The sequence below is a fragment of the Pleurodeles waltl genome, chromosome 10, assembly GCF_031143425.1.
Source record: "Pleurodeles waltl isolate 20211129_DDA chromosome 10, aPleWal1.hap1.20221129, whole genome shotgun sequence".
NCBI classification, from domain to species: domain Eukaryota; kingdom Metazoa; phylum Chordata; class Amphibia; order Caudata; family Salamandridae; genus Pleurodeles; species Pleurodeles waltl.
The window spans coordinates 666,900,988-666,915,043 of record NC_090449.1 but is presented as its reverse complement, the minus strand read 5'-3'; the positions used below and the strand labels follow the sequence as shown (position 1 = coordinate 666,915,043).

General features: G+C 43.3%; 1 protein-coding gene across 2 annotated transcripts in view; it reads left to right on the top strand.

Moving 5' to 3' along the window:
* ESYT2 (extended synaptotagmin 2) overlaps positions 1 to 14,056 on the top strand; it is a 542,370-nt gene that overhangs the window by 352,474 nt on the left and 175,840 nt on the right. For both annotated transcript variants that reach the window (XM_069211166.1, XM_069211165.1), the window contains exon 7: positions 11,485 to 11,540. In XM_069211166.1, the coding sequence (XP_069067267.1) occupies positions 11,485 to 11,540 (56 nt within the window). The remainder of the gene's footprint in view (positions 1 to 11,484; positions 11,541 to 14,056) is intronic.

Below are 14,056 nucleotides of genomic sequence, written 5' to 3'. Positions count from 1 at the left end.
GGATGCATTATTTGCAAGACTTGCTCCTCCCATGTTGTTAGTTGTTGGGGAGGAGGTGGGAGTCCACCGCCAGTCCTCTGTAAGGCTACCTTGTGTCTCGAAACCACGGAACGCACCTTCCTCCGTAGGTCGTTCCACCTCTTCCTGATGTCATCCCTTGTTCTGGGGTGCTGTCCCACAGCATTGACCTTCTCCGCGACTCTCCGCCATAGCTCCATCTTCCTTGCAATGTATGTCTGCTGCACCTGTGAGTCGAATAGCTGTGGTTCTACCCGGATGATTTCCTCCACCATGACCCTTAGCTCCTCCTCTGAAAACCCAGAGTGTCTTTGGGTTGCCATGGATGTGGTGTGGGTGGTATGTGTGGGGTGAGGTTTTGGGGTGTGTGTACTGTGAGGTGCGTGGATGGTGTATGGGTGATGGTGTTCTGTGGCCCAGATAGAGTGGGTGCTCCTGGGTTGTCTCTTTGTCAGTTAGCAATCTTTTTATCTTAGGAAGGGTTGTGGGTAATGTGGGTGTGTGTTGTATATTGGTCTGAGTGTGTGGGTGTGTATATGTGTCTCAAGTGTGTGTATTTTGAATTGTCCAATGTGGTGTAGTTGTGTATGTGTGTGTGTATTTTGAGCGTGGCGGTGTGTACTGCCAATGGTTTACCCCGGTTGAAAGAACGCCACAGTGATTTGTGGATCTTGATACTGTGGGCGTATTTCTGTTGGCGTAACGGTGTGGGTTTTAGTACCACCAGTTTATCACTGACCTTTGGGCTGGCGGACTTGTGTGGGTGTCTGTATAGTGGCAGATTTCTCTGTGTGGGTTGTAATACCCGTAGCGGTATACCGCCGCGGTGACAGTATGTTGGCGGCCGTCAGCACGGCGGTAGGCGGCATTTACCGCCAATGTTGTAATGAGGGCCTATGTCTTTTCCTCTTTAGGTTTGCGTCAGTGGTCTCCTGCCCACTCCCATACTCATGCATTCTTGGTAAATTCTGTTGACGATGCTGAACCAATAATATGAAGGATGAACCGGAAGTTGTTGGCATGCATGGACGAGATAAATCCCAGGAAGCTGACAAGTTTGGCCAGCAGCTCAACATAAATGTTGAAAAGATCTGGACTAACAGAAGATAAAGTTTAGAAAGGCAAAAGAAAGTTCAACATTTTGTGATAATTTCTTGAGGAAGGTGCATATCCATGCCAACGCCAAATCTGCACTACCTTGTCATTGAGAAGGATGGAGATTGGTCAGCTGTGTTGAATGCAGCACATTAGTCCTAATGACTACGCCACCACCCTCATCAGTGTCTTGTGTTTTCAAGCAGCAATGTAACATTAGATTTTAACTATGGGAGGAACAATGTTTGAGTTGTACTTGGTGACTATGGATGATGGCATTTTATGTGGGATATAGACCTATGAATTTAGCGACAATTGGGTCAATATTTGTACTGCACGCATGCCCGTGCTTTGTTTGTCATTGCCTTTTTGGAGGCTTTCAGTTTGTGAGATTATAATTCACAGTATTTAAGCCTCTGCCTAATGTGCTTTTTGAAAAGGCAGCATTTTTGTGTATGTGTCCACATAGCATTGTGGAATTATTCACGATTGGAATTCTGTTACTCCTGCAACTTTTGATGTTGGCAACACGTTGTATGTGATCAGCAGTGCTTGTATGGCACTGTCTGATTTTAATGTGTTTTTCAAGTTGGGAGTGGAGCTCTATTTGCACAATTAGCACTTTGTTGTTCATATGCAGTATTTGCCAATATTTTGTATTTTCAGAAACTGTTCTTTTTCCCATGATTGCTTTAGATACATTGCTGTGTTTTTCAAAGTTTTGCGGGTGTTCATATTTGGGCTTACATCTTAATCTATGTTCGTTTACACACATTGCTCAACCAAGCTCTCTCTGTCCATTGTTTCATTATCAGAGGCTTCTTTCATTTCATTTAGTGTTTCTATGTGGAAAAGCTCCTTTGGTGGTTTTTGCATGACAAGCCATTTTCGTTTTGTTCCATACGAGAGCTCCATTCATTGTATTGCCTCTCTGATGTTTAATTTCATTGCTTGTCTATGGGAGGCTATGTCCTCATCCCTTGTGTTAGTCGGTTTCTGTACTCCTCGATCAGCGAAATGCAGACTGGTGCTTGTGGTGGAATGGGTTGAGTTCTGCATACTCTTCGAGTTGTCTTGTCACCTCCAGTTCCAGGGTTTTGCTGACAAAACAAAGGTTGGAAAGAGGTTACGAATTGGCCATTGTATGTGGTAAGCAGATTTTTTTTTTCAGTGGTAGGAGCGATGTGCCCAAGAGGATGGAGTCATGGATTTGTAGCCACTATGCTTTCCTGGGTTGCGCAGGGGATATGATTCCTTCCCAAACAATATATTGCAGTAGAATCTTTTGGGATCTGATTACATGGCCAGGTGGTTTCAGTAAAACAATAGGTAGACTCCAACAGTTTAGGATTATATTTTTGAAGTTTCTGATGAGAGAAACTTGGTTTTTTACATGGGTAGTGAGTTGTTGTAGATTATAGAGGTTGATGAAGATAAGAGAGGTTGTGCAGAAATATGAAGTCCAGTGGATGCCCAGGTGTGCCGGTAGGAGGTTCCTTTCATTTCATTGCTTTTCTTTGGGTGACTCCAATCTTTCAATTATTTGAGTTTCTTAATAATGTAATTGCTTCCCTGTTGGAAGCCCCTTTTCATTTCATTGCTTCTGTAGAGGATGCTCCATTCAATTCGTAGCTTCTTTATGGGGGGCTACTTTAATTGCATTTGTATTAGAGGTTTTTTTCCATTGCTTCTGAATTGGAGGAGGCAGCGAGGGGCAGGTTCCTGTGTGCCTCGTGTAATGGTGGCTGCTCCTTGTAGGAACTTGGGCCACACACTCTGTGATTAAAGGTGCTCTTTTCGTGTTCTTTATTAATAAATATTGTTTTAATAACAGTAGTGTGAAGGAATGTGTGTTGGAGATTGGCGTTGGGAAAAAAAGTCAGTATTTGGATTGTATTCAGTGATGGGTGACTCACACTGTTTTGTACTAAATGGTGCAGGGCACCCTCTGCTTAAAGCCAGTAAGATAACCCAGCAGGATAAGAGTGTAACAGCAACTAAATGTACGTCTAATAACAATATGGTGTTGCCCTCCGGTCTGAGCCACCAAAAACGTTCAACTCATTCAAACTGTCATAGTCAGAGTCCTGGCTGCACATCTGCATACATCACGAGACTCAGGTTTGCGAATAAAACTTTTTCCAAGTCATACTCTTGACCACGAAAGGGCCTTGCGATGCCATACCAATGGCAGATACTGTTGTTCAGATTCCTATTAACAATAACAACAAGTTGTGCTTCATAGGATTTGACTTGGCCTACAGGCCCACCAGCTCACTGTAAGAGGACAGGCATAGTTGGCAATATCGAAAGACCCAGGGAAACAATAAGTGTTGCACTGTTGCATGAATGTACTGCTAGCTGAAATCCTGTCAGTTTGAAGGGGGCATGGGCTCTGCGTCCAATACCAGTGCCCGGGCAGGCCCAAAAATAACATGAGCGCTTCGGGCGGCAGCAGTTGGGTCTGGCGATGGCCCATTTTATTATTCTCTCTTACAAATGTTCTGACATTTGCCGGTAATTACCACCTTTTTCTGACTAAGTTTTCCTTTAAATGGGCATTACTGAAGAGCCCCCAACAGAGATATAATTGAAAAGTCCACAGCAGAAATGTTGTATGTTCATTTAAGATATCTTGCAGTTGATATCTAAAACACTTAAAAGACGAAATAGTTTTGTGTATGTAGGACAGTGGCTTCATGAACGCCCTCAATTTAGGCTCTTAAACGGAGGGACTGCCACTGGGCCGATTGGCTGTAAAGTGGATTCCACTAAAACGTTAATTAATTGTTTAAAGGCCTCATCGGTCTGGGAGTTTGCCGAGAAAATACTCCTAAAAAACACCGTTTGGGAACACCATGTTAAAGAGCAGTGAACACTGGCCTGAAATGTATAATGAAGGAAACAACACAGAGATGAAAGAGTGAGTGTGAGGAAGAAAAGAAAGATGTAGTATGGGTCGGATGGAAGAAAAAACACGAGTAGAGATAAGAAGAAGAAAGCATGGAAGGAGGAAGAAGGATTGGATGTGAGGAAGAAAATGTGTAAAGGAATACGGAAGAAAAAGTGAAAGCTAGGATAGAAGGGAGAGAATAAATGATGGGAAGATGAACGGATAGCCGGATGAAAGGGTGAAAGGAAGATTAAGTGGGAGTGTTAAAGGAAAGGTTAGAGAGTAAAAGGGTCAATAGGTGAAAGGGTGAATGAATGGGAGGATTGGAAGAAAGGGCAGATGAGTGAAAGAATGGAGAAAGGAATAGTGAAAGGATGAACAGGTGAAATTATGGTTGAAAACATGGATACATCAATACATTGATGGGTGGGTGTGAAAAAAATGTTGTATGTATGAACTAGAGGATGGAAGGGTCAGGAGCTGGAAGGGTGAAAGAATCGGTGGAAAGAGGGATTGAAGTAGAATGAAAGTGTGAAGGGAATTCTAAGGAGGGTCGCATATTTTTATGTGCTCGGTGTGATTAAAGATGTGGTTTAGATTTGAGGTATTTTAATTTGCTGGCTACTTTCTCGATGCAGGTGGCAAACCACCCGAGGCAACATGGTCTGTCAGGTATTAGGGTGGAAAAAGCATTAAATAAATCAGGAGGGGTTGACAAGGGGGTTTCTGTCGGAGAAAACCGGTTGCATAGTGTCTGTAGATAGATGCACCAAGTATTACAACCGATAAGTAGGTGGTATGGCCTAGAGTTGGTTTAGTAACAATCAATAACTAGTCAAGTCAAAGATCTTTAATCGCCACAAATGTAATGGCCATAAAAGCACATAAAAACTCCATTAAAATGTATAATACATGAAAAACAACAGTAATAAAACAATTAAAACAAACAGTGTTAAATCCATATCCACAACAATACTTCCCCTGCGATGCATAGCCGCCTATATGTAAAATGCAGTGCTAAGACAAACAAAAGGGTTATCAAGTGCAGAAATATGTGGTAAAGCTATTTTATAATCCCTGATTTTCTGTACAAGAAAGATGGATTTGAAGTAATATCTCCTTAGACTCTCATAAAACCTACAATATAAAATAAAATGTTGCCTGCTTTGCATTGAAACTCAATCACAAGGGCAAGTGGTCTTGACACCCACTATATGATATACCTTTCCCAGTTGCAATCTAGTTAAGACATAGCGATGCTGCCTGTTGATCACCTACCGTAAGTAGCTTAAGTAGGGTTGGCATTTTTCATAAAAAAACAATGACATATACAAAACAACTGTTTGCGTCCTTGCTTATGCACGCATCCTGCTTTCCTGTCTAAAATTTAGAAAATACGTTTTAATTACTCTCTTCTCTAACGAAAAATGTTTTTAGAGGATCAAGTTTAACTGATAGAATAAACAACTGATTTATAAACCCAATTATGTATGAAATCCAGGGAAATTTTTAAGCATGAACTAGAGCTAGGCAGTCTGGAATAATAGACTTAGTAAAATAGTTTCAGATTTTCCCCAGATAGACTGCCAAAGTAAAAGTGGTTTCAATAAGAACACTTCTTCCAGGAAATTCAGCCCAGTCTCCTTATGTACTATAGCGGATGAGCCTGAAGCAGGCATACATAACAGGCACCCGAGGAAGGAGTTCTCTTTGACCTGGAGGGAGTTACATGGAGCACATCCCCAGAGGCCCCTGCCAAAGATGACCATAGACAGCCCTCTCACTTTATCTATTTCGACCATTTCCCTAACTTTCCGACTTCCAATATTACTTGCAAACATGAAGGTTTCCTTCAGCTATAAACTGGTTTTATAGTGTCTAGAGATAAATGCACCCAATGGTAAAAAAACGATAAGTGGGAGGTACGGCCTAGAGTTCGTTTCGTAACAATCAATAACTAGTCAACGTGTAAGAGCTCACCCCATACCCCCCCACCCATTAGGTTTCTGGAATTAAAACATGTTAAGGACTAAAACAAGTTTATGCTGGTAGCATATCTTTGAAAGTCTAGGACATGCAGGTTTCCCAGAAAGAGGCAGTCGAAATACAAAGTGTTTCTGCTAGCTGTAACAAAATAAAACAAGCATTTGCAATGCAATGGGTCTCACGATTGCTCAAGTTAGAGCTATTAGCGTTGTAAACTCCTAATTGGACTTTTCTTGCCACATAAACTGAAAGTGAAAAGATAAACAGTTTCACATAAGTGAGCAGACGGCTGCCCTGAGCGTGAAGCAAACGCACAAAACAAAACAGAAGTGAGCTTACAGTGAAAAGTATCAGCAAAAGTGCAATTATCCATGTAACCGGCAAAAGTACAATTATCTATGTAAAAGGATTGATGTCATACAAAGCGCATGACTATTGCCCAGCAAGATCACGCTGCCTGCAAAACAAAGAGAAAAAGTAGTCCAGAAACCATATGGAAAACATGGAGCCTCGTAGGTTTTCAGTAGTTGGCCGGTGCACTCAAGGAGGGCTAAACACCGGAAGAGGCATGAAGTATGCATGCCTTTCACTAATCAAATCAAGCCAATTTCAAAAGTCAAGCCCACAAACCAGTGAAAATGATGGGAGTGGTTACAAGCCCGCAGAGAGATAACAACAGAGACAGAGCGCTTTGCGCGCTCAACCCTAAAAAAAGGAATGCAATAGTTTCATATTTTTTTTTCAAAAGGCGACAGCATTCTGACTGGTGTTAAACATTTTGCCAGAGCAATTGAAATGCTGCACCACCAAAAAGGTATTTTGTTAAACTGCTATTGGGATTGAGGAATACTTTTTAAAACGGTTTGCTAGGTTTGAATACGTTATGATCATGGAACAGGGTGTTTAGGAAGGATATATAGGCGCTCTTCTGAATGTATCTGTATCTCAAGAGGAGTACTTGGTTGTTATATTTCGCTTTCTTTTTCACTTTGTTTCACTCTGCCTAGATATGTCGTATCCTCATTCAAGCAAGCTCCTTTGCCCCACTAACTCACCGTCGCCAGTTCTGGTCACAGAAGGAAGTGTTTCTTTAGGGCCATAGCTCACTTGTTAACCCCGGAGCCGAATCCAGCCAGGCAGGAGCCAAATTACCTGTTAATACGGCGTGTTTCCTCGTGTAAAGCAGAGTACCTGGAATAATCTGGACAAGCACTAAGGAGGACCAGGATAAACGCGAATGACTTCACACGTGACCACCTTCAGTTAATTAGAAATGCTTTGTAGAATGGCTGTGTGACTGATTATAGTTCCCATTCAAGCAGTCTCTCCATTGGTTATTAATCACACAAAGGAGAGGTATATAAAAAAAAACAGGGAAAAACAAAAAGCTTATTGTGGGAAATCTGCCTGATCCTCACTTTCATTACTGTACCAGAGAAAAATGCCACGTTGAAGGGACCCCTCCATTCCCAATCCGTCATTAAGGGAGCGGGGCACCAATTGTAAACTGAAATCCCAGTGGGAAATCAATTTCTGGCTTCACAAATCTTACCCCGTTAGCATATGTATTATCGTTTTAACTGCAAATTAGTAACACATCTGGCCTCACCTAAAACAGGATAATATTCACAAGTTGCCATACGACCTGTCATGAGCCTTTAGAAGAATGATCATGTTTAGTCAAATGTTACATTTTGTTAATAATTTTGAGGTACTTACTTTGATGGACAGCACAATGTATAGCACAATGCACATACGCAAATTGATATTGAATGCGTTACAGTATACTGAGATCCAAAGTATTCACTTTCATGTCCCGTGTAAAATTAAGTGAAGAACTAATTAATTTTAACTGCTTTGCTTGATTACTAAGTGTTCTAGTTGAAGCAATTATATGCATGTAACACCATATTGTTTATTCATCGTATAGGTCTAGTCATCATCTTAGCATTTTATTGATTATCAGTTGACACTTTTATGATTCTCATACTTATATGGCAGAATGACTATTTTTGATATTTTGATCTACAGATGGTTAGTAACATACTGTCCTTATTATGTGCAAATCAGCTTTTGTTATCGTGTGTACCTGTAATTCGTGCAAGGATATGCTTCTATAAAGGCTTTTATTGATATACTGTTGTGGCTTTCATGATGGCCAAGTCATCATCTGGCACGAGCCTGCAAATAGTGGTCTGGCCCTATCCATAGACTAGATTGGTGTTTCATCATGGATGTACAACCCCAAACAGTTATAAATTGACCAGACTTGACAATTTCATACCTGACTTACTGGTTACCTCATTTTGCAACAATTTCCAGAGTTATATTTTCCTACCTAGCTCCCGTTTTCTACTTTGTAATTAATATGAACATGTCTTACAGCAAAAGCATATAACTAGTGATAGTAAATAAAAATTATCAATGTGAAATATACACTTCCAATTCAATATTTAATTTCTGATGGAAACTTCTACCTACAGACTCCCCACTTCTTTATTCCCTCACCTATTGTATATTCTAGGCACTGGACTGGATCTGGAAACTTCTGAGACAGTTCCCTCAGGCCTATAGGAGGGTGCTTACTCCATGTCGACACCAGAAGTGGAGTTGCAATGATTTCACCGGAGCCATATAGCACCCACACCAGCCTTTAATGCAAATTCAATTTTTTCCTTACATTTAGACACGCGCCCGTAGCTTCTTTCCTCAGATTAAACACCACCTGTCTACTTGGATACTATACCAATGGCCTGTGAGATGTTCTACCATGCCCTTTGGGACATTGCCGCGATGGCTGTGCCCAGCCTACCTGAAAACCTCTGCAATTAATTCAAGGAAGTAAACCATAATAGTCAGGATACATTCAGTCCTATGATCTATAGGTCTGGATGCAGCAGATGTGGTGGCAAGGCCCTGAAATCTTCATTGGCCCTGCATCTTCACCCTGGCTGTATTCTACATGCTATACTGGCAATGTCCAAGCAATGCTTACAGACCTTCAATTTTACAGCAACCCCTCTCTTTAAAGACAAGGCAGACTCTGCTTTGGAACAGCTTAAATCTGGAAAGTTGAGAGCCATATGCCTAGCACACCAATCCCTGAAGAAGGGCTTTCATCAATTATCAAAATTGAAATGTTTTCAAAGGAGTTTCAGGCAGCGTTAGCCCACCCAAACCATGCAACAGCAACATAATTGTGTGGCAATACAAGACAGAGGCAAAGGAAGAGGCACCCAGAACCATCCTTTCTCTTCCTCCTCTTCTCCAGCAGCACCAGGAAAGCTTCTTTAGCTTGCCCCTAAGGAGCATGTGTGTCCTGTGAAAGGACTGGTGTTCTTCTTTCAATAGGCCTAAAGAGCCTTAACTATACAAATGGGTCCTTTAAATTGTAGAAAGGAGCTATAACCTAACCTTCCAGCAGGACCCCCATGTCCATTTCCCCAAACATTCCCTTCAGTCAGAGGATCATATAAGGATGCAAGAAAGGTGCAGTAAAGTTGGTGCCAGAGCAGGAACATGGGCAGGGTTGCTATACCCAGTACTTCTTGGTTCCCAAGAAGAACAATGATCTTCACCTGATCTTAGTCCTCAGGCTCCTGAACTTTTACCTATGTAAGGAAAACTTCAGGATGCTGTTTTGGGTTCAGGTCCTTTTGAGTCTTGAGGTGGGAGACTGGATGGTGTCCCTCGACTTTCAGGATGCATACACCACATACCAGTCCTGCAGTTGCCCAGTAGGTACCTGTGTTGCATTGTAGGTTTCACTCACAACTACTTTGCAGTCCTCTTGACTTTAGCACCCTGAGTCTTCATGAAGGTGATGGTGGTGGTCAAGGTCCATCTCGGGAGGTTGGGGATCTCAGTATTCCTGTAGCTGGATGATTGACTGCTTAAAAACAGGTCACAGTAGAAAGTGTCACATCACCTTTTGGTAATAGCATCCCCACTGTTCGATTTGTGGTTTTCCATACCAGGTCACAGTAGAAAGTGTCACATCACCTTTTGGTAATAGAATCCCCACTGTTCTATTTGTGGTTTCCATAAACATTCCCAAGACACACCCTTGAACCCCCTTAGGCGAGTCTGAAATCCTCCAGTATGCTCTCTCCCTAGTCCAACATGGTCTTGTGGTGGGTATGCTCAAGGATGAATTGGGGGCTTGTCAGCTTTCCTTTGTCTCCAAGACCAGCCTTCTCTCTTCAAAGTCTTCTGTGGTTTTGAGGTTCATGAAGGGGCTGACTAACATGTTTGCTATTTGACCTTGGATTTGACTTTCTTGATGAGTGCCCTGTTGGAGCTTGTAGACAGTCCTTTAAGTTTCCTGATGTTCAGCATGTTTTTTCTGGTTGCTATTACTTCAGCAGGACATGTCTGAAAGCTGCAGGCACTGAGCTCCCGACCACAGATCACGTCCTTCTCCCCTGACAAACTTTCTTAAAACTAAAGCAGCTTTTCTCCCCAAGGTAGTGACCAACTTCCATACAGGTCACCCTATCACTCTGCCCACCTTTTATCCCTCCTCCATCCAACCAAGGAGGAAAAGCCTTTGCACTGATTGGACGCCAGACACGCGGTCAGTTATTACATTGACCACACTAAGGAGATCAGATCTGATAACCAGCTGGCCATAGGGTACGTGAGCAGCAAGAAGGGCCAGGGATTCCAAAAGACAACTTTGATCTGATGCACACTTGTGTAATAAGATGTGCTATTCTCTATCGAAGGAAGAGCTGCCAGCGAATATTCACACACATTACACCAGGGCTAACTCTTCCACTGCAGCCTTAGCCAGAGTCATGGTTGTGGTTGAGACCAGCAGAGCGGCAACACCTGTGCTTCCCATCACACCTTTGCCAAACACTATTGTTTAGATTCACAGGTGACATGGAGTGGCTATTTCGCCCACTTGGTCCTCCTGCATTTCCTTATCTGACCTTTCCTTCTGACCTTATGTCGGGTGTAGGTATTGCTTTGGAAATCAATTCAAGATGTGAGGTATCTCCAGGAATAAGTATCCATCAGAACAAAAGTTACTTACCCATGGTAAGGATCTGTCTGGTGGATGCTCAATCTGCGTGCAATTCCACACTCACTCTGCTCTCCTCCCCGTTTTAGAGGTATGTCATAGGTCTTTAATAGGGTTCAAAATGAGTTTGCTTCACTGCACTGTTATACTGCTGACATCTCGTTGTCTTCACCTCAAAAGGCGTGGGTAAAACCAGTCAAGAACTGGCGGCAGGGCACCGAGGTGGGTTATATAGGGCTCTAGCAACGTGGCCATGACCACACTTCCAGCGTCCCCTACCAGTGCGGGAGTGCTACGTCAGAAGTTTCCGGGTCCAGTCTAGCACATGAGGTAATACAAAGGCTAGTAATCTGAAGGTAGATACAGTATCCACTAGAAAGATCATTACTGAAGGTAAATAACTTTTTCTTAGTATGCATGCAGATCTAAGACAAAAATAACTTTTTGCATTTTTTTTTTACAGCTTTTGGAAATTAACTGGACGGGGCTGACTAATCTTCTAGATGTTCCTGGATTAAAGTAAGCATGAAGTGTAATGTAAATGTGGGCATTTTACAAAATTAGATCCTTTACAACTGTATTTTTTGTTTATTAGTTGGTTAGGTGGTTGGAATTAGATAAATTATTTACATATCACTAAAATCTTCCATGTGAAATAAGTTCAAAACAATATACTCCCAACTACAGATGAACAAGTGACAAGGCTTGGGAAGAAGAACAGGAGGTATACTGGCTTGGTCGAGCTGCCTTCTATTCGTGTGAATTTCCAGCTTGGTTTTAAAACACGTACTGTATCTATTAACCGCACAGATCATGCCCTACTTCAAAAACACCCGCGACCACAGTAAGGACTGCCTCCGATTGTAAGCCTACAAAATAAAAACAATTTACATCTGCCTGGCTGGAAAAAAAAAATTGTGATTATTCCGTTTGAACAAATATGACCTTTCCTCATTTTAAAATGGCTCTGACAGGGTGCATCACACCTCCAAGACTCCCCCAACATGGCAAAATACATCTTTCAATGATTCATGCTTTTATGTCAAAACATGACCAGAACCCAAGGCAAGCTGCTCATATCCAGTACCAAGTCCAGATAGTAGGTTGAAGGGAGCCAGCTACAGGCCAAATTAAGTCACTATCACAAAAAAACCTTGGCTGTCATGTATGTTTTTCAAAATCCATACCCTTAGCCAGAGTACTGTGCGTTCAAATGTAAGCGCCTTACACGCCTTGACTGCAAAGAATGAATTATTTCCACTGAAGAAATTCATATGGAACTATTGAGAATGTTTTGTAACAGAAAAGCCTATGACTGGAAACATGGTCTTGACCCAGTGGAATTGGGTGCCAATCTCAGTGTGGGACTAGGAGAGAAAATAGGCCCTGGCACCATAATAAAATTGCCCCTCCTCCCCCATTAGTGAACTAGATAGCTACAAAGTGGCCCATATTAGTAAATTAGGCCATTTTTAACTTGTAAAGACACACTGTATTTAAGTGTTTTGCAAGGTATGGAAGTCTGGATGGATTTGAGCCTGCTGCAGGGAATGCTTATTTTAATATGGAGGAATTCAACAGTAAAACCCGGCTCACCAGACCATAAAAAGGACCACATACAGCCAGAAAACTGTCCCACTGTCTGACCTGTGAGACAAGTAGGGCACAGCCTGTTCTCCATAGTGGCCAGTAAGACCCTGGTCAACCTGAGTTCAAACTGTCTACCCGCAGGGCTTTTTTATCTTTCTGCACTGAGCCTTATTTGTTACGTTTATTTCTATCATTTACGTCTGATATTTGTTTATATCGCCTTGAATACATTATTCCAAAGATTGCAGGATTCACTTTTTTATTTAGTAAACTGTCCTACCATCGCTTTATTCCCTTGTTCTGGCTCAAAGAGTAATTATCTTGAACAGCTGAGCAAACGAGACGACCATGTTTCATGGAAATATAATGCTGAGCTTTCTCTGAAAGACGGGCTTATTTATTTTTACTTTGTTGACAAGTCTTGTTGACCCATTATTGGCTAATTAACCTGATAGGTGCGGGCGTCGGCCACTGGCCGACGCCCACACACCCTCCCTGGTGCGGGTCACGACCAGTGGCCGACACCAGGAAGGGTATCAATAAATCCTCGGGTGCGTCGCACCCGAGGATTATTTTTTTTTTCTAAACCCCCCCCGGGAGACACGGAAGCTTCCGTGTCTCCCCCCGCCCCCCCCACCCGCCCCTTTGTGACGTCAGCGCGCCTCGCGGCGCGCTGACGTTGCAAAGGTGTTTTCCCCATCAAAGCAGGAAGCAGCCTTGCGGCTGCTTCCTGCTTTGATGGGGAAAACGGCCTTTCTCACGTTCGGGAAGGCCTCGTAAGAAAGGGGAGTGTCTCCCCTTTCTTACGAGGCCTTCCTGAAAGTGTTTCCTGGCCCCCGATCGCAGCACAGCTGCGATCGGGGGCCAGGAAACACTTTCAGGAAGGCCTCGTAAGAAAGGGGAGACACTCCCCTTTCTTACGAGGCCTTCCTGAAAGTGTTTCCTGGCCCCCCGGTCGCAGCTGTGCTGCGATCGGGGGCCAGGAAACACTTTCAGGTTTCCTGGCCCCCCGATCGCAGCACAGCTGCGATCGGGGGGCCAGGAAACACTTTGAAAAGGCCTCGTAAGAAAGGGGAGACTCTCCCCCTTTCTTACGAGGCCTTCTCAAACTGTTTCTGGCCCCCGATCGCAGCTGTGCTGCGATCGGGGGCCAGAAACAGTTTGAGCAGGCCTCGTAAGAAAGGGGGAGAGTCTCCCCTTTCTTACGAGGCCTTCTCAAAGTGTTTCCTGGCCCCCGATCGCAGCACAGCTGCGATCGGGGGCCAGGAAACACCACTAGACGCCAGGGATTTCACTTTGGGGGGGCGGCCCCCTCGGAAAACGGGCGCCCCCCCCCCCCCCCCGGGGGCATAATTAATAAAAATAAAAAAAGGTAGGTGCCCCCTGGGGGGGGGGGGGCGCGATCGCGCCCCCCTCCCCCCAGGGGATTGTTTTTTTTTTTTTTT